We start from the raw sequence: 24632 nt of genomic DNA, 5'->3' as shown, positions 1-24632 counted from the left end.
AAATAACTTCAAATGGTACAATCTGCAACTTACTGCTCAAATTTTCAAATACCTCAGCATCACCAAATCTTCCACAATTCTGTTAAAGCCCCAAGATGAAGTACATCTCTATTCTATTCAGCTTTGATTTTATGATACTCTTCTGTAAAGTATCCTGAGATATTCTTCTACCTTAAAAAAAGGTTATATTAAACTGGCTCCTATCTCCATCAAAATGAACTGGAATTTCTTTAGCCAACCTCTTTTGACACTACTCTGCTTAACATGACAAAGCATTATGCCTTTTTTTTGTTCTCATTTGTAGTGATGACTGCTAAATGTGTGCTCAGAGACTAAGGCAGTTTTCATCAATAGGCAATAATACCAAATATTAGAACTTGCATTCAAAAGCCCACATCCTCCATAATCCTCACTCTTCAGAGAGAAATTGATGAGTTTTTATTCCCATTCTGTATCCAGCAGATACGAGGCTTTCAAGATTATGAAAGGTTATACAGTACTTAGATTGTTTCTACTAGTTAGTGAGCGCCAATCTTTATCATAAGTTAACAGCTTAAAGGTCTTCAGTCTAATTGGAAAAAAATCTATGCAACAAATCAATGCTAAAATGAAACTTACAAGTCAGTTTGAAAAAGATTTCAGAAGAAAAACCAAATAAGTGGGATTAGATTGACTGGGGGGGGGGGGGGTGAACACCAACAGCAGTAACTGAAAAACAGGAATAAAAATGGACAAGCTCTCTAATTATTGGCTGCAACTGAATTTCATTTTGTAACCTAATGGACAACAGAAAGAATTTTGACCCATAATAGACAAAAACTTTTTTGCCAATGGTTCCATCATTTAGCAAAGAAAGTCACAACTCAGGCTGAAAATAAAACTCACAATAACATTGTGCTCAGATTATTCATTCAATGCAGCAGTGTACAAAATGAACAATGCTAGGTACAAGACCCATTTGACAAACATAGAATGTTTTAAATTTGATTTGATTTTTAGAATGCAATTTTCTATCAAGGTACACTTTTCCCTATACAATAGCAGTCACAAAAAATTAAGAGTTAGTTGGGATGCATCAACTAATATTGGTGAATTTGAATGTATAATATTTTCACTTAAAAATTGAAAAATTATAAATCAAATACGCAATTAAGGTTTTTATCACAAAGTCACGCTGAAAGCTGTGTAACTGAATGAGCACATGAATAACCTCAAGGGCAAACAGTTCTGTCTAAAAGCATTGTCTCCAATTTATCACAACCAGTGAGTTTAACTAATGGAAAGTCTGAACAGTTCAAGTACTCCACCAACATGAGGTTTGATGGAGAAGTGCATTCATTTCAGCCTCTGTACTATTACAGCATTCAGCAGATTGGCATCTTTTAGGGTTTCATTCTCATTCGTCAGCTCCTTACTAGGGAAGGTGGTCATCAGCACAAAGGGAGTATAAGCCAAAGACGGGCGGGCATCAATAATAAAATGTCGAACATCCTGAATCCTATTGACAAAAGGAAAACATCAATTAGGTTCCTTAAAATAGATATAAAAATCAAATTCCAGGCTCTGTATCGATAGAATTCTTCAAAATTTCTAGAGCGTACCATGTTTCTAACATAGTTTGTTATTATGTCAACAAATCTAGTCTTAACTAAATTAGAATGAGTACTTGATTCCCAATTCCATAGTATATTGAGCACTACATCTGCTATACAGAGAAGTTTCCCTATGGATGGGTTTTGAGATCGCATAGTTAACTACAGAGTATTATTTTTCAAAAAATAAAGTAACATATTGCTAGACTTGCACAATAATTTGAGTTGAACTGATCCTTTTAAAAAAGGTTACCAATCAATTTATGGGAATCAATACAACTTTACAGCCAAGATCAAAGTAAAGCTGCTGATTATTTTTCTTGGGTATTTAGACCAGAAAATCCATTTATCAGAGTTATCCCATCTCATAGATAGATCTATCTACTGGGCTGACACAAGAGATTTGTTGCAACTGACTTCAGCACTCTGGCCGTAGGAAGGAAAACATTCAGCCAGAGTTCTGACTTCTGGTTGTTCCCTAAAGATCAATGACAGAAATCCGACTCAATACTCAAATGTTCTGTTCCGAGAGAGTAACATTGTTCAATCGAAAATCCTTCACTCAAGATGTTAACTCAAGGACCTATTACATAATGAAGAATGAGAAAAAACGTTTGCAATACTTAATGACAAGAATACCCTCACAGTGCCCTGGCCAACATCATTTCCTCAAGATGGCATCATGAGAAGATTGTGGTTCTGTCCATGATGCCTTTTCAATGAAAGCATCACTGTGTTTCATAAACAAATGTGTTTTACTCATTGGGATTCAAACACAGAAACAAAAACTCTGCTTAGAATTTTAGTCAATTAGTTTTGGTCAATACGTGCCCAGTTCTGAAATGATAATTATTAAAGGGGAAAAGGAGAGTGGGTATGTCTGAGTGTTTACTCCCACAACTTGACAAAAGAATTATACTATCTTCCTATAACCTGGAAAAGGCACATTCTGGCTACATAGATCAACACGATAAATTCAATTTCCTTTATGTGCCATGTCACTTTATCTCAGCTATGATAGGGATACATTACTACTTGCCTTAAATCTGAAGGGCCAGAGGGATAAATGAATACTGTGATGTCTTCCACGTGAACCTTAGAATGTGTTATGATCAAATCATGCCCATTGCAGAACATGCCAGCAATCATGGTTAAATTCACTCTTAAATTATGGGTCCTGGATAAAAGGTACCAGTCGGCCTTCATTACCCAGAATGAAACAGTTATAATCAGCGCTTTTAATAGAGAGGAAGAAAGAAAAATCATCCCTTTTTCCCGGGATGCAGGTTTCCCATGTGGTGCCAAAGTCAGCCCAATGTAAATTTTTGTAATACGTGTATATGGTAATGCGGGAGTGGTGTAGGAACTAACAGAATACAATATTTTATACACAGGCTAATTTAAGCCAATTAATGACATTAACTCACTGACAAAATAGAGAAGTGGTCTTCAAAATAACATTGGTTTCCATTATCTTACCTATGCGTGTGATTAAACTTCTGAACAAGACGTCCCCCATCTGCAAGTCGTATCTGGATACTGGTGGTTGGTTCTAATTCATTTAGGTTTACAGAAGAACTGGCCTTTGCTTCATTTTCTGCTTGCTGGGCTGGAGTAGTTGTAGTTACTAGCTGAGGTGTGGCACTGTAAAATAAAAACAAAACAGAATTGTTTACTCTGTAAATCAGAGTACCTTGGCAATATTAATGCAAAAACAGTAAGTTTATCTGAATTAATGGGGTTACAATTAAACAAATTTCCTGCAAGTATGGTTTATTAAACATTGTCTAAAATGTAAAACAAAAGGTTTAAACTCAAATATCCCAAAACTAAGATGTCCTTCATTGTGGTCCCACAGCAACAAAAGAATCAGCAGTTATTTCTGGCAGAAAAATAAAGCAAGGAATGCCATGTTCTGATGCATAGATTTAACCTCATACAGTGTATACGTTCAAATGCAAGGTGTATTTTCACCATGAAAGCTGAGCATAACACTATCATGGAGTTGGAGCCACAGCATAATAGGGGCCCCATAATCCTTACACGAAGAAAATACAACATACATATAGATCAAGAGAGTACAGAAAGGGAAGAATAGGTGGGTAATAAGATAAAGTGATGTGATTCTTTGGGAAGCTCTGTTAGAGAGTATGCTTTCCAACCATTCTGACTAGAAATACATTGTGCAATAAGAACAATAATCTGGATTTGCTGCTGACCATTAAATCAAGTGTGGAGATTATTGCAAGAGAAGTGTGTTCAAATAGACAGATCATGCCAATAGGGATATTAACCAACCTACTAGAAAACTGGGAAATCCCAAGTGGTCTAGAATCTCAACCTATGCACGACTGCTTTCCGTGCCAATGTACGAGGGGTTCCAGGAGAGACATCTTTATCTAACGAATAGCAAATGAACCAAACAGCACATTATGAATAGGAATAGTGGCATCCCACGGAGACAGCAACTATAACATGATTATATTTTAAAAATTTGGAATAAAACTATTTTCAGATGCATGTTTAGAAGGATCAACTTCAGGGAAATAGTTACAAAACCAGAAAACCTCAGATATGATTGATCAAATAACTTCAAGAATGTACCATTATGCATATAACATGTTTTTATGTATACTTTTGAGTGAAGCAACACTATGATGAGGGAAACATTGTGGATACCTACTTAAGATAATGGCTCCAGGTCAGGAGGAGAAATCAAGCCAATGAAAGCACCACTCACAAATGCTGACAAAACTTTTGGCACACTCAGACGTGTTTGCAAATTTTAAATCTGGAATTGCAACTGATACAATGGCAATTTATTCATTTGTTTGTAACGCACATTTACCTTAGCATTTAAGGTATATTTTCATACTTGTGGCTAAATAGTGTAATTGTAATCACAGCCATGGCTAATCACAGTATTAATTGGATCTTCCACTTAATGACGAATCACTGAAGCTCAGCAACTGCCTATCCTTGAACTCCTCTTTCAAATGGCACAGGTCTCCAGGCAGTTCTGTTATTTAACTTGGAGCCAGCTTCTCAAAGTCCAATGGAGCAGGAGGCCTTTCTGATCATAAGCGGCAAGTATGCTTTCAGTCAGATAAGCCAAACCTCCAGGTTTACTAATTCTCAAAACCGTTGATGAGATTGAACATTTGTGGATGCTTCTGGCATTTAAACTTTCCAAACAATTAAAGGCACCAAAGTTTCATTAAAAATTACAATGCTGGAAAAAAAATATTTAAAATAGACTCAATTAAATAAAAAAAGTAAATTACATCATACTTGCTTTTGCTCCCCACAGCCACTCCTTCCCATTCAAGTGAATGGCCCTGCTGAGTTGAGCCAGAAGACAAAGCACAGTGCAGGCTCAGCAGGCAAATGCCCCAACAAAAATTTTGAGAAACTTGCAGAAGGTTGTATTCCTCCACTGAATTCCATGAGGAGTCCAAGATACAGCACAGTTATCTCAGGAGCAGTGATCCACCAAGTTAAAATTCAAGACTTCTACATTTGTTTGGGAATCCCAAACGTCCATATAGTTAGGTAGATAAAAGCTAGCAGTTCCAAACTGAAGATCTAGACCACTAATCTAGACAATCTGAAAGGGGCAAAACCTACACCAAAAAACATAGGGGTGGGAACATGGTGAACGTCTGTCATCAACCAAACCAAAGAGAGGCTAAGGACGATCAGGCAGGTTAGCCCAATCATTAACATGTCTCAAATAACATGGTAAATAGAAAAGTTTATTGTGAGATCTACAGTTTGAGGCCATCATATCCAAGTTTCATATCGACTTCATGTACTGCAGTGAGTTAGGCTGACCAAAACACATGGAAACAAAAAATGACAAATGGCAAAAACTGAATTACTGAAGATTACCATTTAAAAAAAATTAGATACAAGGCAACTGTATATATTTGGTACAAAGTAGATTAGAAAGGGTTAAATGAAACCCAGTATTTCAAGTTATACTACTACTGCCACACTAAGAAATATAGGCAACCACCAGTAAAAGACAACTTGTTCACTTACACTGTGATTAATGGCTGGAATATCCTCCTACGTTAGATTTGTTGGAAGACATTTTGGAATTGCAACAAGAATTTACATGTTTTTTTGTTTGCAGAAAGAGTGGGTGTAGAGATATTGAATTTTCATAGAAGCAACTCAAACACCCTCCCTTGTACGTTTTGAGTAGCTCTATGACAGAGGGTCTTGTATATGCATGCAGATATTGACAGGATTTTAAAAGAAGTTTCTGGTGCTCTCTCTCTCTCCTCCTATTAACCACCTGGACCCCGAGGTCATCTCATGACAACTCAGTTGTACAATACGCCACTATCTCACATTCAATCTTCCTTGCTAACCAGCTCTGATAATTCCTTGGTATTAAATTGAGCACAACCATAACTTACAGAAAGAAAAACAGGCAATGACTAAGATAAGGTGAAATAGAAATAGGACCACACACTGAGCTCAATGAAAAAACATACGATCCAAATCAAATTTCCTTCCTGGAATCCAAAGAGATCCCAAAAGATATGTAGCTAGCAATTTGATATTTGTTTCTGTTTAGATGTTGGCATTAAGTTAACCACACAGATACAGATGGCTGCATTTCTTATGAAGCTATATGGGAATGTCACTAGGCAGGAGATGAGAAGAGAACGGGAGATAAGCAGCAGTAACAATTTGGGAATCATAAACAGAAGGAAGCAGATGGATGCCAAACCAAGATGAGAGATTTGGAAGATGTGAAAAGCATACCTGGCGACAGGAGTGGAGGCAGATGAATGGAGCACTGCTAATGTTGTGCAATGTTTAAAAAGGAAGGAATGGATAAATTAATTATAAGCCAACTAGTTTAACTCCAGTGGCAGAAAATTACTGAAAACAATTCTGAGGGACAATAAACCTTTAGATAGGCAAATATCAATCAAGTTCAATCAGAGTACATGTGTTAAATGAAGTGAAAAATAAAAATAAAATTCTGCAGCTGCTGGAAATCTGAAATAAAAACAGAAAACAAAGTACTCAGCAGGTCAGGCTGTATCTATGGGAAAAGAAACAGAGCTAAATGTTTCAGGTAAAAGACCCTTAGTGCAAAAACAAGGGTCTTCAACCTGAAATATTAGCTTGATTTCTCTTCCCACAGATGTCACCCAACCTGCTGAGTGTTTCCAGCATTTTCTGTTTTTATTTGTAAAATGCAGGTTGTATCTCAATAACCCGACTGAGTGTCTTGAGGAGATGACAAAGAGTGGATAACAACAGTGCATTTGACATAATCTACATGAATTTTTAGCAAGGCTTTTGAAAAGTTCATACATCCAAGGCTGATCAAAAACAAAAGCCCATGAGATCCATGTGAAAGTGATCCAAGATTAGCCCAGCAGCAAAGCAAAATGCAAGGCTATTTTTCTGACTGGAAAGCTATTACCACAGGGCTCAACAGGACTTAATATATATTACCAAGAATGACTTAAATGTAGTGGTGTGATAAAGAGTGCACGATACAAAAATTGACTGAGTTGATACTAAGGAGCAAAGCTAAATACAAAGATATAAATGCTAATTTTTGCAAAAGTAGAAAACCAAATCTAATCCAGAGAAATAGAAGATAATGCATTTAGAGAAATGCAACAAGATAAGGGAATACACAATAAATGGGAGCAAACAGAGGTGCAGAGGAACAAAAAGGACTGAGTGTATCCATACATTTTTTAAAAAGCAGGAGAACGTCAGATCAAAAAGGCAGTTAACAAGCCATACAGAATGTTTTTCTTTATTAACCAAGACACAAAATACAAAATACTAGAACTTGATATCACACTAGATAGACCATGGCTTGAGCACTGCATACAGTTCTGATCACATTACAGGAAAGATGCATCTGTATTAAAGCAGACACAGAGGGAATAAATTACAAGGAAGTTGCCAGGATTGAAAGCTGTAGCTATGAGGATAGACTGGATGTTTTCCTTGGAACAGAGGATGCTGATGAGAAGTTTTACTGGAGATGTATAAAATTATGAAGGGGCCTAGACAAGATAAATAGGAAGGACCCATTTCTCTAAGCAATCAAAAATTATGGGGCCTAGATTTAAACTAACTGATAATTATCCAAAGAGTGGCAGTCGTTTCGAACTCATTGCCTGAAAGGGTGGTAGATGCAAATCCTCATCACACTTAAAGAAAAGTTTGATATACACTTGAAAAACCATGATCTGTAGGGCTATGGACCAAGCACTGAAAGGTGAGATTAAGCTGGTAAAGTAACACGGTGCTTACAGCATTGACTGAATTCAATAAAGGAGTCTGAATTGAAGGATTTATTTTGTCTTAATTCAGTATTCCCACCCCCCCAAAAGTGCTTCTGTGCAACTTGTAAAGCTGGCCAGTGTAGTACAAGCACCTATTTATAATGGGTTATAAGCTGCTGCCAATTTACCATAATGGAGAAGGCTACTGCCTCAATTTCTCAACACAAGAAGAATATCACACCTAAATGCCCAACATCAGTAACACAATTCTTCCCCAATAAACCTGCTGCATAAATTTGCTGGAGAAATTTATGGCAACTTTTAAATCAAATCCCCCTGAAAAAGTGTTTAAATTATGGACTTTGTAAGAAACATGTGCAAATGACTATCATTACCTCCCCAACTTTTGTCCTTCACCTCCAAATGCCTTAAATACAGCCTTTGACTTTACAAATTCTTGATCCCGATGGTCTTCCATGTCCAGGTTCACCTGCCCACCCCGAGCCAATCTCCGCAGCTCCAGTGGAATCTCACTGCAAATAGCAAAGAGAATATTCTAATATATTCAAATGGAAATCCACATAAGTAACTAAAACCTCTTTTTCCTCAGTGCTCCATGCAAATAAAAAAATGAGCCTAGATTTTTGCAGTAGTAATAAACATTAAACTCCATTTATTATATTTACTCCTAAAATTGACAGCACTTTTAGACATTTTTGCTCAAGCGTAGTTTATACCAAAATCCCAAAGCTGTTGTCAGTGATTTAACACACCTCCAACTACCTGCAACTTATTCCAATGGAATCAAAGGAAATCACTTGAACCAATGTCCATTTATGTTATGACTTCAGTATTGTTACACTATTAAAATGAATGTAAGAGTGATCTGGGTGGATCTATACCAGAAACACAAAATTAATTCAGTAGGTACATAGAACGTTAGGTTAAGTGCGGGGTGGGGGGAGTGGGTGGGATGGAGTGAGGAATTCTTGTTAAAATTTATGGAGTTTTGGTGAGACCACACCTGGAATAATGCATTATCGTTCTGGCCTCCTTATTTAATGATGGATGCATTTGCAGAGCAGATCTGAAATGAAAAGTGTGTAAAATAGGCTTAGATCCTCAGGAGTTAAGAATGAGAGATGACCCAATTGAAACATATGAGATTTGAAGGGGTTTGATAGAATAGATGCTGTGACAATGCATTTACTGGTGGCTCTGTCTAGGACAGAGGGCATGGTCTCTGGATATGGGATCAATGACTCAAGACCAAAATAAAGAGGAATTTCCTCTGAGTTGTGAATCCTTGGAATTCTCCATCCCAGAAAGATATGGCTGTTGACTCATTAAGTAAATTCAAGCCCGAGATAGATTTTTGGATACAAGAGAACCAAGAGTAATGGGGGAAATCAGACAAGAAAGTGGAGCGAAGGCCAAAGGTCTAATGACATTATTGAATTATGGAGGTGGCTCAAGGGGCTGTCTGATTTACTTACTCATATTTATAAAGATACTTGTGCAAGAGTCCTACAAGAAAATATCCTTACATGAGTTCTTAGTTTTTAAATGGCATACTGCACCACAATTACTGCTCATCAAATTGCCTGCCCTAAACTAACTTGATGTATGGCAATTGCCTCATGATATATTTTGAAATAAAGGATATGATTTTTAAATTGTTAATACTCTAAGATAGTAAATGGAAAAAGCACATTAGGAAACAACTATGACGTGGATTAATTCATGCCTCCAGCAGCAGCACAATGAACTGTAAAAAAAACATTTCAGTCTCATGCATGTCCTCTTATTGCCACTAGATGGCCCATATTTACACAATGCTTCTTTTATAACAAACCAAAAGCAGTTTAAATAGTTCCATGTTTTTACCAGATTAGTCAAATTTAAGAACATTTAGCTCCTGCATCCAGAATTTATCTATTACCAGTCATCTCAGATAAGTTACTTTGCACAACGATGAATGTAAAGTAAAATTCCAACACAATCATTCGTAACCAAACCAAAGCAAGAAACCACTTACCCTCGCCTAATAGATTCTAAAAACTGAGCATTTGTAGGGTCAGTGTAATTTCTCAGCTCACCATCATCAACACTGAAACCGCTTTTCCAAAGCTTCAGTATAACGTGAACCTGTTGAATAACATGAATGACACTTTGTACTGTTATTGTTTTTACCTGTACTACATCAATACTAACATTAGCACATCTGTACTAACTCAATGTAACTGCACGGTGTAATGAATTGACCTGTACGATCGGTTTGTAAGACAAGCTTTTCACTGTATCTCGGTACAAGTGACAATAATAAACCAATACATTCAAAAATAATGGAATTCAGCAAAATCATATTTTAAAATAAAGTACCATCTAAATCATTGTTAGTTGATTTGTCATTGTTAGTTTCTGAGAGAAAACTGATCCCTTCTCTACACACTGGAAATTTATACCAATGAATCCCAAGTATCTATCTTTCATGTAACGTGAAGGCTACATCACCATTCCCTTATGACGTCAAAAGCTGAACCAGAGTAGCATGCTGAATTAAGAGCTGGTCTAGCTCAAAAGTTGCTATTAATGATGTTGGAAATTTAAAAATGCAAGAATGTTTAAAAAAAGTGCTCATGAAATGCAAGTATTTGGAAATAGACCACTTTGTGTTCTACTTTGAATAATAACATTTTCTTTAAATGAATAAGTTTGAATACAACTATCTCTAGCTCCTCAAAGTTTACTTTACAGAGCTGACTTTAGAGTTTCAATATCCATTCTAAGTTATTGATCAGAAACTGGAAGTGCATGTGGAATCAACTGGCTACTTTCCGTCTGTTTACAGGGATACAGTAGCTTTGTGTTTATGGCAACCTATAGGTCATGGGTTCAAATTTAAGCAATTCTGATTCAGACAATTGGTTTATTCCTTTTAGGGAGGGGCCTGACACTGCTACCTGATTTGGCCTCTATATGACTCAAAGCTAAACTAAGCAGTTCATTAGAAATAGCTTCAGTTCAATAGGGGTGAGTAATAAATCCTGTGTGTATGTCCCTCTCTCTCTCTCTCTCCCTCCCTCCAATACAAAAATAGAGTATATGGAAATACCCACTAGTTCTGAAGTTGGAGAGAACACTTGACTTAATGCTGACTGGGAATCTGTGTAGGGTTATTTCATGTCATTGAATTATGTACAATTGCACTGCAGAATCAACCTTTTATTGGGACATTAGGGAAGATGCTTTTCAGTTTATGCTCAGGTTGCAAAGTAAATTTATGATTTACAAGCAGACAAAGGTTAACATACATTAATGATGATATGTTTCAATTTGTCCATACACATCATTGTTACTGCATTGTTTATTCATGAAATTCTATACCAAAAAAATAATGACAGTAACTATTACTTCCATTACAGTTTTTCCACCATCAAGCAGAAACTTGGGTTTTGCTGCAGGCAATATGCACCTTCTCAGAAAACTTACATCTTGTGCTGTTTCTGGTCTCCGATCTCCTGTAACATATGCAGACTGTTCTCCCTCAGTTGCTCCCAAACGGTAACCACCACCACCAAACGGCTTTAGAAAACACAGAAGTTAAAGTTTCACAGCTTGGTAATAAAAAAGTTAAATATGAATATTTTACTTTAGGCCAAACCAATACATTAACACATGTATAATATCAGAAGCAATGTAGATTAACCACTTCTAAAACTGAAACTGAAAGCAAACATTTAACAAAACAAATCTGATACCAGAATCAAGTAACAGGAAATCCAGTGAGTCAATGGTGAAATATAAACCTTGTAGTAAAGGACTGTTCAATTCCTGTTGACATTAATTTAGCTGTTAAGCGAGGTGCTACAATTGGTCTCAGCAGTACTGGGCTGGAAGGGGTTTCAGAGGAGATTGAACTGCCCATGTAATGAATGCTTAAAGAAAGCTTGACTGCAATGTCCAGCAAGAACTTTTGTGCAGAAGCATCCTATGGTTGAAAGTAAAGAATACAAATTGATACACTTGGGAACAGAGAGCTCACATGTACTGCAAACAGTTTGAGTCCCCATATTATTAAAGAAGTTACAAAAAAAAATTTTCCAGAATGATACCAATCCAGATGTCAATAAATCAAAAATTCCAGAAAGGACAGAGGCCTGATAAATGCCCCCATGATCATGGAAAAGTTTGATAGGGTAAGTGTGGGGACACTTCCATGTCAGAGAAATACCAGTTAGTCATTAATGACTCTAACAGGGATGTCATCAGAAACTTCTTTACTCAGAGAGGTTAAGATGTGAAAAAAAAAATCACTTTAGGGGAATCTACACCAACCACCATAGGTTTAAACAAATGCCAATAACACAAAGAAAAAAGGAATTGGATACATTTAGATCAAGTGAGAAAGGGTGAAGGTTTGTGTAGAGCATAAATATCAACGTGGATCTGTTGGGTTGAATGGCCTTCAGTTTAAATACCAAGTAATAAAGATGCTATAATTTAGTGTGGAACAGGATACAGACAAGAAAAATAAATTGGACTCTGAGTGCTATAGAGCTTGGGAAGATCATCAACAAATGAAAGCCCACTATCAGAATTTATGGGGAAGGTGGAGAACAAAGCATTTAGGAATAAGATGTACTGACATGCATCAAAAGTCATTAATTTAAATCTCATTACTGATCTGACATTTGCATGAAATGGAATAAATGAATAGCTTACCATCCAGGCCACCTGGGAACAGGGCAAATTTCTAAAGCAGATCTAATCAAATTCTGCTTCAGAATATAGGTCCTAAGGCATAGTTGTCCATAATTAGCAGATATTATAAACATCTTCATAATATCTCCCCCCACCAAAAAAAAGTTGTTTCAAATTTTACTGTGAAATAATATTTTTCACCTCTACAATTATAATAGGGAAAGGAAAACTGCAGGAAGAAAGAATACCAAGTGATAACTGCTGGGAGATAAAATTTACAACACTGTCCTATTCTACTATCAGTCTAGCACAGGAATATAATTGAATATTGCTATAAAAATTAGCATCTTGTATAGTATTGGTACACTTACTATGATAACTGCCTAGCCAATCTCTCTAATGGACTTGGAGACTTAATATCATGCACACCTTAGATTTGCTGGATTCTCCAGGACTTCTGCCAGCTCGTTCAACAGCAACTGCACCGTGTTCCTTTGCTCCTTTAAAAAGGTCTTCTACAACTTCATTAGAATTCTTCTTTTTAGGAGGACCAACAATTTGCTGTCCACTTCTTTCAGAGCCACCAGCATAAAATCTTTGAAATAGAAAACATACATAATCATTCATTATGTACTGCTGGCTTACAGAAAAGCAAATTTTCCTTGTATTCTAATGGTGGCCACAAATAATGATCACCTGCACCTCACTTAATGTGGCCACAATATTCAGCAAGCACAAACCTCTGCATTAAAAAAAAATTCCAGAATTGGACAGTTAATCGATTTCTCTGCAGTGTTGGCTTCAATGAGCTAAAACTACATGCAGTGCTCCAATGCAAAAGGTTAAGTTAGTAAAACAGTGGTGCTGAATGAAGGATATATAAATAAAGAAAAATCCCACTGTACAATAGCACTCTCAAAATTGGGACGTGTACAATACTGTATCAAAAAAGTGTTTGTTTCGAACTCCTAACATTCCACTGCATGTTGTAACATTTAAACAGCCCAACCCCACCTCCACACCACAGTAAGCGAGCCAAAAGCTGTGCGCTTAAACAGGTTCAACCCGTACAATGGAAGCTCCATTTGAGAGAATACTAATTTTAGCAACTACAAAGGAAAATCATGAAAAGCTAATTATAACATGCTATCCTTTTAAGAATACTAACCTAAACAGTACTTGCTGTTTTCACTGAAAGATTTTTGTTTTAAAAGGAGTTGTGGAGAGCTCAAAATATGTTCATCTGTGCCTTTGAATATATATTCAGCTAGGCACATAGAAGTAGTATTTTTTGATGTACACTTCTCTCCTCTATATTGCAAGAAATTGAAGTTATTGACATGTATACAATCAAATGAAATAGCCATTAATAAGCAAGAGTCCAGGTTTAATTCTCCTCCTTATTGACCTTAGCTTTGCATCAGAGGTCATGCACTCAGTACCTAGCTAGGCAGATGCCGCTCACTTGCAGCAATCCAAATGTCAATTTAGTATGTTTGCAGATGCAAGCCAACATTAATATTTTGTATTTTAAAACTATCATCTTCTTGTATTTCAGAAGAGTACAGCTCCACACCTCACCAAATTTTAAAAACCTCCAACAACAGATAATTAAAACCCCCTCAGGTTAAACTTCTAAAGCTATATTATTCCATTCATTTTTGCTGTCAGACTGAATGCTCCTCAAGTGTTGAGACTCAGCAGTGGCAACATCTCCCAAAATATGAAGGGAGTCAAACAAGAGAAGAGCACAGGCTAATATGCAATTAACAAAATAATTAGACAACTGCCACTCAATTGTCTGCACATAAATGTGTTGACTACCTGTATCTCACTCCAGGAACCATAAAGTGATACAGGTATGAGTCCATGCTGACACTTCTGTAGAGCTTTCTAATTAGTTCCAGAACCTGTAATGTTTTCACAGATATCTATTCAATTATGCTGTGCCCAGACAAGTTATAAACTGAAAATATGTAATCCAAAATAAAATCTGAAATAAAAACAGAAGACTGGCAGTATTTAGCAGACCAGGCAGCATCTTTCTCCACAGAATCCATTCTGACTACTGAGTATTTCCAGAACTTAGTTTTATTATATATAAAAACATATGTTTCAATAACAGGATTTTAGTGCATGATACAGAGGATGTCAGAATATGTTGAGAGATTAATTATTTTACAGACCTTTGGCCTTCATCCTCCTCTTCATCTTTCTCTTCATTCCACAAATCTCTGAATGAGGTTACTCGGACATCACTACAAGTACAAGAGACACTTTGCATCAGTTATGTAAAGGACACTTCTTCTGATAATCGGCACTCTATTTTATCAAATAAGTGGTTTAATCACATACACATCCTTCTTTAACTGAAGTAATATTCATTATTAGTTACTCCTCCGAAGGATATGAAGTTAACCAATACACAGAACACTGGCATACATCATAGCAGTGAATGATATGAAGATGCGTACTTAACAGAGCCAAACAGAAATTAATATAATAACACATTTTATTTAGCATAACTCAGTAGCAAAACATACAGGCTCTTATAAAGCATTAATGCAATATTATAGGTGATCATAGCAGTGTTGCCAGTACATCTACTCTTACTGCCAATTCACAATGACTGCATTTATAATGGAAACTTCTCACTGCTCTTAAATGGGTGTTCATCTGGGGTAAATCATATTTATAATGGGATTATACCCATTTCTCTTCCTTGTAATTCTCTTACAGATGAACAATTAAATCATTGAGCTTCGTACACATCTGGCCTGATTAAATGGGGTTTATTTTTGCAGTGGTTGAAATATTGTTCCATTATCCCACAGGCTTTCACTCAGCATGGTAACTGACAATTCCCAGGTGATGAATTTGTTTTTATTTCAAATCATAATCCATGAAGCCAGTGAGAAACATCAAAGTTCTTACTGGATGGAACCTCCAGCAAAGCTAGAAGATGCAAAAGTGACACCAGCAAACAGAGCAGCAGAGAGATAGAGTGAAAGTCTAAAATAACAATGGATGTCAATATAAAAGGACACATAAAAGCAATAAGATAATTAATGTTCTCAATAGTCCCACCCACTGTAACATGGTTACAAGTTACAATGTCTAAATCAGAAAATCTTTTTGCATCCTGTGTACTTGGAATAATGAATAACTGCTTAAAGGCAGATAACCAGATTATAAATAGCTTTTGTATTCTTAGTAATGAGTAAACAAACATACATATTTGATACTGAAAGTATTGAGATCAATCCTGGTGTTTATTGTTTCACTCAATGTCAAGTATAATTAATCACAAAGCTGGCCAAAACACAATTTGGAAGCATTGAAACAATATAGCATTGGGAAGGTTTTAAGCTAACTTGGGTACTTTCCTGTGAACATATAGCTTATAGATTCCATATTCAGATGTCAGAATACCAACTCTAATTTAGTGTTTCACTTTTTGTTTTGTTTGTCTATAAAGGAATATGTGTGGAAAGAGAAATGAAACACATTTTCAATACTTAATAATCATTGTAAGTGAGCAGTATCCCAAGGGCAGAAACACAAAAACACTCTCAAATCATAGCTCCTAATTTGATGAAATTAATGGATAAGCATCATTTATAATACCAGTGAGAAAAAGGATAAAATATGTTACTTTATGACCACTATAAATTTCCCAGGTCCAGTCACCACCCAGAAATGCGATATTGGATCTAAACTTCCAGCACTGTGTATACAAAAAAAAATACACTAATAATAATAGCAGGATACTAGTAAATATAGAAGAACAGAGGGGTCCTGAAGTGCACATCCACAAATCCCTAAAGGTAGCAGGACAAATAGATAAATATAGTTAAGAAATATAGGTAATTGCCTTCATTGGTTGATGCACAGAATACTTAAGCAAGAGCATCATATTAGGACATAACATTAGTTAGACTAGAACTGGAATACCATGTACGTTCTGGGCATCTTACTACAGGAAGGATATGATAGCATAAGAGAGGGTGTGGAGGAGATAGGAGGTGGCCGCCAGGCTGGAGAAATGTAGTCACCTGTAGAGACGGTCAAGGCTGATGTTGTTTTCTTTGAGGATAAAAAAGGACCATGGAGAAATTTAACTGAGGCAAAGACAGAAAAGACCCATTTCTCTTGGCACTGAAGTCAATAATTAGGATGCAAAGATTTACATTAATTGGTAGAAGGATTAGAGGGGAGTTGGGAAAATAATATTTTGCTCAATAAAAAGTGAGAATCTGACACTTGCTGCCAGAAACAAAAATCCTGATCACAGTTAATGAGTACCAGGTGAACACTTAGAAGGCCAGAAACAGAGCTAAGGGCCAAAAGCCAGGAAGAAGGATTACGCCAGAGAGTATTTGGCCAGTGTGTTTTGTTTTGGTTTTATTGGGCAAAATGGCCTCCTCCTATAGCACCAAACTCTGATTCCAGGAACTTGGTCAAAGAGCAGATACAGTGGCATATCAATGCTTTAATAAGTATCAATGGCTAAAGAGAAGATAGAAGAGAATAATGTGGGGGTGGGGAAGAATATAATAATGCTCTCACCTTGGCACATTTCTGGAACTGGTGCTGGATTCAGGCTGAGGAAGTGTTATGACATCATCATCACCACCTTCTTCAAAAAAGCTCCCCAGAGCCAGCTATAAACAATCAAAGCACAATACTAGATTACCTTTCTTGGAGCATCAAATTAACTTATTGCAATAGTACAAAAAAATCACTAGTTTTAATTTAAAACTGGCATCAGACCAGCCATGTATCTATTAATCCTATAAGTCAACAGCCCAATATTATGAGATGGGTATTTCAAATGGAGACAAAATGATTAGAAAATTCTGCACAGTTGAAACCTTGTCCAAAGTCCAGCAAGCATGAATCAGTATAGCACTGTAGCTTTGCAAATATACTTTTGTTTTTAAAATTAAAAAGACAACTGAATCTGCTTCCACCACCTTTTCTGGCAGTGATTTCCAAATTATAACTACTTAGTGGGTGAAAACATTTGCCTCATGTCACCATTTTCTTCTTTTGCCAATTACCTTTCACCAATGATTTAGTATTTCTTTATTTACTTTGTCCAGGCCTTCAACAAGATTCAACATATCAAGTAACTCTTTAACTTGTGATATCTTTGGTGAACTACCCAAGCTTCTCCAGCATGGCCAAGTAATTGTTCTCCCTTTCCATGGGGCTATTTTAATAATTCCTTTCTAAGCCCTTCACATTCCTAGAGTGCCCACAATATGCGGTGCAACTGGACTTTTGCTTCATAGAGGTTAAAGACAATATTCTTGCTTTTGTGCCTCTATAAAGTCCAGGATGCTAAGCACAGCATAACTATTCACAATTGCTAGAAGGGGTCAGCAGAAATCACCATACTGCTGCATTGTGCTTGCCACACTACAGTGTGAACCTCACACTCATGCACTCAAGAAAATGTGCATTACCTATACTAAATAAGTCTATTTTCAATCAAGGATAATCTTATTACGGTCTGGATAAATTAAACAGCTATAAAGCTGATTGATCAATGTACTTTGCATGCAAGACTTCAGCTTATAGTGCTGGTACTAGAGATGCTACAAATGTCTCTTTTTGTCCTACACTAGCAAGAAGAAAGTTCATTCATGGTTTCTGCTCTTCATCTCTATCTAGGGACCTTTGCTGGAAGCTGTGAAACTGGGTCAAAACAAGGGACAGTTCATTTGTGATATTGACTACATCAAAGTATATTATTAATATCGACCTTCCAAACTAACAAATGAAGAATGGCCATTTGACTGAGATACCAGAAGACAACTGATGCCATGGAATTAAATGCCAAAAAGTGCACTTTGACTCACACAGCAATGGAAGAGGTCACTACCAGAACAGAATCAACTCTTAGCTTGTTATGGCTCAACTTTACCTTGAACGTATTCAGTTCACAAACAAGTCTAAAATGCTCCATTCAGATGAATCCATCACCTTTACCATGCACCATTAACACAATCAAGATAGCAGGGGACTGAATTCTGTGACTCTCAGTCCCCATCATCAGGAGGATTGCCATTCATTACCAGAAATCTTAAGAATTGCACAAATTTAAGAATAATTGCACAAGTTAAAATAATTTAAAAGAATGAAACTATTTGCAATCTCAATAGTCATTGTTTACATCAAACATTCCCCCCCCCCACCAATTTAAGTTTTTTTTAGCTGCAGCTTTATTTTCCCTTAAGCTTTCTCACCATTTTCATAGATCTTTTGCTTCAAGGTTTAATTTATATTCACCTTCAATTAATATTTTTCCATTTGGTAAGGAAAGCACATAATCTTCAGCAAATAAGGAAACAATTTACAACCAGAACTGTCAACTCTAATTTTATTTCACTTGCTTGTATAATTTTGCCATTTTCAAATAGATGTCCATTTCCCTTTTGACTTCTCAAAAAGCATATGTTAATGACAAGCATGTCAGATGCTAATAACAAATTAAGATATCTTGAACTTTCCCTTTTATTCTGCAGTTGCCAAGTTTAAACCTCCATTGAAAAGTACTTAGAATTTTCAGACATTTAAATATTGAAAACCTCTAATAGATCCCTCAGTAATCTTTGCTTCATTAAAAGTGTTCAAAGGTTACTTAATTATACATTATTAACTGCATTGTTATTCTGCCTTGGAAATAAAACTTCCATTCCTTCATTGCCACTGGGTCAAAAATATATGAATTCTTTTTACCCAAAAATACAATGGGAACAAATTCACCACACAAAATGCAGCAATTCAAAGCAATTACTATTGTACCACCTTCCTGAGGGCAACTAGCACTGGGCTTGCCAGCAGTGCCCACAGCACTCAATGATTATTACAATAAATGGTTACTGTATTATTGCAGTTTCAACCCTTGTTAAAAGTATTATTGATTCCTTCCCAAAATTCTGTGTGGTGGCCTCTTGCCAATCAAAGCACCTCCTTTGGGCCAAAATTCCCCTCTTATTAAACAAAGTACATACACTGGCCACAGCATTTGGCTCAGAAATTTATTAGAATAATCCTAGAACTGAAACTTTAAACCCATCAGGACAGGCTGGAACTCTTTAAGAGAAAAATAAATCGAGAGATAACTCCAAGAACACGATAGTGTCTGTTTAAGATCATCATTCCACCTGTAGAGGAGAGCAGAAATAGGGATGATAAATGTAAGATAGCCATCAATAAAAAGTGTTGTATTTACGAGAAACTTTTTTTCCAGCCACAGAGTGATTGACATGTGAAACTTGCAACGGCACTCAGTAATTGAGACTGGCTAAGCAGAATTTAAAGGGAAACTACACAAAAATAAATCAGAAGGGATAAACAGGGAAAGCCTCAAGATGAAACAAGAGCTTTGCGGGAGGGACCTGTTGAGTGGAAGGTCCTGTTCCGCGCGGTAAATGTTGTATTGCCATGTGGACGTACCCACTATTTGAAGGACAATAATGTCACCTATCAGGGCGACAAAACCTTGCACTTTATCCATCTACAACCGTCTCCTCTCATCACCCAGCCCAGAACCACTGACTCACTGATCCCAGACTTGCCCCGATGCGGGCCCTTGGGCCTGGATCCCGCACTGCGGCTGAAGTTGCTGAATCATCACTCCAAACCCGGGCCAGCCCCCGAGAGGAGCGGGAGCTGAACACGGCGGGCATCAGCCTACCCCCCGAAGGCAGATCAAACTCAGGGAGAACCGCACTAACCCGGCGCCATTTAACGGTACACTGCCACAGGCCCAAACCTCAGCCCATGCCGGCAGAGCCTCGCCTGGGGCAGCCTGTAGCTATGCTGCCTCCCCTCCCTTGCTCGCTCGGACCCCGGCCTCACCTCTAGGTCCCAATCCGCGGACTCCAGGTAGAAGCGGGCCCGCTCCTCCTCTGCGCCCGTTACGGTCACGAACTCACGAATAGCTTCCTGCTCCGGCAACGCCATCTCCCTGTGGCACAACCGTAACTATTCCCTCCGCCCCCTACACGTAAAGGCTCACGCCAAAGGTTCCGGCAGAAACAAATGACCGCCCCAGCGAACAGCGTACCTCAGGAGCCCGGACGGATGACTGCAATATATGCAACTGTCATTGGTAGCGTCCACAAACAAAACAGCTCCAAAAACTTAAACTGTCCTTGCAGTCGCAGATGTTTCCTTTGATCTTGTTTGCTCATAAATCATTCTATTCAAATTAAAGAAGCAGTTTATCGCAGTCAAAATATCTGCAAAAAAGCGAGTTAGACGTACTAATGTATATTCTTTTATAAATAGAATTAAGACATAGATTTTCACAGTTGGAAATGCGTGGTGAGGTCCTCCCTTCACAAGACTGGGTGGGAGGCCCAGGAGACCAGTATTTGATTGGGTGAGGAGTGGTGGCTGAGAGGTTAAGGATTCACTGGCATTGTTGTTGGAGGGGCAGTTGTGGAGTTGGCCGGTGGGTCATGTACGGGGCTCCCTAGCATTCAGAGGATGTTGAGGGAGAGATTTAATGAGGGAGGGAGGTGTAGTATATGTCAAAAAGGTGTATATTTGATCATGTGTGCATCATTGTACACATATGCACAGTCTGATTTGAACCTTAAATATACTAGGCTCGCCTAAAAAACTCCCCATATTTAGACCTTTCCTTGTCTTTGGGCTCTCCTTGTTTTCCACATATTACTCTGTGCTTACTGAATGCTTCCTTGCTGGAGACTAATAATACCTAGGGACATAAACCTTGCCTTGACGAGGAGGGTGGGGTGAAAAAGAATTGAAGCTACCCAAAGTAACAAAGTTATTGAGTGCATTGAACATCAGTGTAATGAGCCTGAAAACTCTCAATTAGTCATGTAACTTTACCCTTTGGACTTGAAATGACAGAGGATTCAAGTGCAGACTTGAGGGAGGAGAAATAAAGAGTAGTGCATGCAGAGTGCCAAGTATCTTTATCTTGTAAATTTTAAAGTTGGAATGATGTGAGCTGGCAGCTTAGACCCAATCTAGCTATATTAGAAATTTTGGAGTTTCTGATGAACTATGAAAGCCTTTCCGATCTTATGTGGAATGGATGGAGATATTCTTAAGTAAAAACAAAATTGTTGAAATTGAGGGTAATTGTAAAAATGCATTTGCTCAAAACAAATTAATTAATGGAAGATGTAGACCTGGACATATGCACCACTTTATCAGTTCTCCTGCTGCCATGTAGAAGAAATGTGTTTGTTCGGTTACGTTATAGAGAGATCTCAGATTCACTTCAATCTAGCACTTTGAGGTCATGGGAAGTTACAAATTTGGAACCAGAAAGCAAAGGTCAGGTGAGAGCTGGTCAGGGATTTCAACCAGTGGCATTGATTCAATCAGTGTTAATGTTGTACATTGGCAAATGACAGTGGCAAAGGTAGGAACTCAGATGTAAGCCTGAAATGCCTAAGTGAGAGTAGAAGAAGCAAGAGTGGCAGTAAACTCTGCTACTGAAACAGTGGAGATGATCCATCAGAAGGATGCCAGTTGAGAACAGTGAAATGTCTCATTGTCTTATGGCACGAAGGCATCACCTTAATATTTCAGACCACCTTGGACTAAGAAGTTCAACAATGTCTGCAACCAAAATTATATTTTGAGAGAGGAAAATCTCCAAATATTTGAAAGATATTGAAAAGAGTTCATGAGCAAAACAGTAACCTTCAGAAGAGTAAATGCCCCTTTGTATGGACAAAAGTGGTTTCTTTGGGCCCTTGAGAGGACATAGTCCTCATCCAGTCAAGGAAAAGATTGAGGCCATTGGCCAGGCTAGAAAACCTGACAAAGTCACTGAACTTCGGTCTTTTCTAGAGAAGGCCTAATATTATGCCAGAATTCTGGCAGACCTCACAACAGTCCTTACACTGTTTCATTAACTGTTAAAAAAAGATGAATCATGGCATCAGGGAAAGAAACAACATAACCTTTGTGAGACCTCTTTGCGGTGAGACCTTCCTTGTGCACCACAACACCACTTGCACAGTAGGACTCCCTAGTGATGGCTCCATTTGTGGCATTGGGGCAATGAACTGCTCTTTTATCGACAACTGCCAGGAAAAGCCATCATGCATACCTACAGAGATCAACAGAAACTATGCTCAAATAGTAAATGAGGCACTGGCAATTATATTAAAGATCAAAAGTTTCCATCTGTTCATGTTAGACAGACCATTCACATTAGTTATAGCCCACAAGCAACACGAAGTGTAAGGATAGGGTTGCACCTCCTGGAGATGAATGGAAAGGTGTTGAATATGGACCTTTGCTGTTTTGGGGCTGTATATGAGAAGGGGAAGTTGATATTTTTGGAGGTGGTAGAACTAGAGGCATTTAGGATGTTGATGAGTCTACTAACGCCATGCATTATAGATGAGGTGTCAAAAGGGGGCAGTGAAAACTTTGGAGGGGTGTTTTATTCCAGTACTGACAAAGATTTTGGGAGCTACAATTTTGGGATGTATGACCAGGGATCAGAGGAAACAGTTGGTGAACATGTGGGTGGGTTAAAAATGGTACCAAGAAGATGTGATTTTGAGAACAGATATTCCAAGATTGTATTGTGCATGGACTGGCTAATGAGAGACTTTGGTCAATCTCACTATTGAAGGATGGCCACAATAAGGAAATAATGGGGAAGCTTCCAAAACACAAGCAAGGACGAAGCCCAGAGAGAGGTAATGGTGGTGTGGTTTTCTTTGCAGTCAAGTCACTTGGCTGCCATAAGTGGGCTCAGTGGGTCACATGAGTGTTAACAGCAGGAAGACCACAAATCACGTGGGTGTAAAAGGCAGCAGTCCTGCCACATACAGTAAGCCACCAATCTTGAGAATGCCCATTCAAGATAGCATGGTTCATTTGTCTCAGGCTGGAGCATGTTGCATGGGGTTCAGGTGCTTGATGAAGGTATGAAGAGGTGTCAGAAAGCTGGAGTTCAAAGAAGAAGTCAGTTTGCCAACAACAGCACCACCATTTGTATTGATGATGGCACACTGACAGTGATTACAGGAAGCTGCAATCTCAAATTAAGATGCAGCAGTTCATATTAAAATGATAAAAGATGACAGATGGGTTGAAATCAGAAGTGTTATAAACACTTAGAATGAAAACAGAAATCAGTCCTGAAAATGAGCCAGATTGTGCTCAGCCCTGCCATGCTTCTCATTCACCTCCCATTGGATCCCTGTGGTCGCAGTTAAAGTTCATCACTGTGTAAATCCCAACATCTTTGAAGCTTCACTGCTATGACTGTCACATGAGACAGAACAACCTAAAAAGCCTTGGGTAGCACAAACAGGCTTGAGTTGTCTGAACGTCTCTTCCTGGGTTTCCAAATGTCTCCTACTCTCATAAATTTGTTTTTTAAATCATTTAAAATACATTAGAAAATAATGTTAATTAAAGCATAAAAAAACTTTCATGTCCAGGTACCACTTCCTCCAAGTCAGGATCCTTATTCAAATGAATGGGACTGAACAAGATGTACTAGTCACTGGTGATGTAAAGCTGAGGGACCAGATAGAATGTACATTTGACCTCACGCTACGACCCAGAGACTCAATGCTGATTCCAGGGTTGTAGGGAGAGTTCCGATGAACCTACATCTGATCTTCAGTGTGTTCAGTGTTTCTGTGCTGTAATATGCAGACACAGAAGTAAAAAAACATGCTGACACATATATTGGACTTAGCAGGCAATTCTCTGTGGTCACCACTAACCATCAGTTCAGTCTGTACCATTATCATCAATGTAATGAAGGGAGTGGACCCAAGGATAAGTGTGACAAAATACTATAAAATTATACAATTCTTGTGAATTCTCACAACAAAATCATTGATCTATATTATATCAATAGACTTGCCTAAGTGGAGAAGGCAGTGGGTGAGAATTGGCTTGAAGAACTATGGCTCAATTGAGAAGTTGACGATATTTAAGGTTGTTAAGCTCACGGTGAAAACTAAAAGATTGGGTCAGAAATTGTCAGTGTAGTGTAGAGTATCAGAACACACAAGCAAAGAGTTAA

At 37.7% G+C, this 24632-nt stretch overlaps 1 protein-coding gene across 1 annotated transcript; it reads right to left on the bottom strand.

Annotated features, from left to right (window-relative positions):
• Window positions 1-892: 892 nt before the first annotated feature.
• On the bottom strand, window positions 893-20654 carry nsfl1c (NSFL1 (p97) cofactor (p47)). The gene is made up of 9 exons (XM_052031555.1): window positions 20444-20654; window positions 17141-17235; window positions 14758-14829; window positions 13001-13166; window positions 11360-11452; window positions 9906-10015; window positions 8263-8400; window positions 3072-3236; window positions 893-1498 (listed from the first exon to the last, which is right to left on the bottom strand). The coding sequence occupies exons 1-9, from the start codon at window positions 20546-20548 to the stop codon at window positions 1336-1338; spliced, it is 1107 nt and encodes a 368-aa protein (XP_051887515.1). The 5' UTR covers window positions 20549-20654; the 3' UTR covers window positions 893-1335.
• Between the last annotated feature and the right edge of the window lie 3978 nt (window positions 20655-24632).

This window comes from Pristis pectinata, chromosome 16 (genome assembly GCF_009764475.1).
Source record: "Pristis pectinata isolate sPriPec2 chromosome 16, sPriPec2.1.pri, whole genome shotgun sequence".
Classification (NCBI taxonomy): domain Eukaryota; kingdom Metazoa; phylum Chordata; class Chondrichthyes; order Rhinopristiformes; family Pristidae; genus Pristis; species Pristis pectinata.
Note: the sequence above shows the minus strand (reverse complement) of the source record. Positions and strands in the feature narration are given on the sequence as shown.

Bases quoted from the DNA above. Each gene is read 5' to 3' on its own strand.
- nsfl1c (XM_052031555.1), bottom strand. From the start codon at position 20,548: ATGGCGTTGCCGGAGCAGGAAGCTATTCGTGAGTTCGTGACCGTAACG. The intron at 3,237-8,262 runs GTAATGATAGTC...TTTATTTTACAG, and splicing joins GAAGGACAAAAGTTGGGGAG to TGCCACACCTCAGCTAGTAA. The intron at 1,499-3,071 runs GTAAGATAATGG...TTTTGTCAATAG, and splicing joins AAGTTTAATCACACGCATAG to GATTCAGGATGTTCGACATT.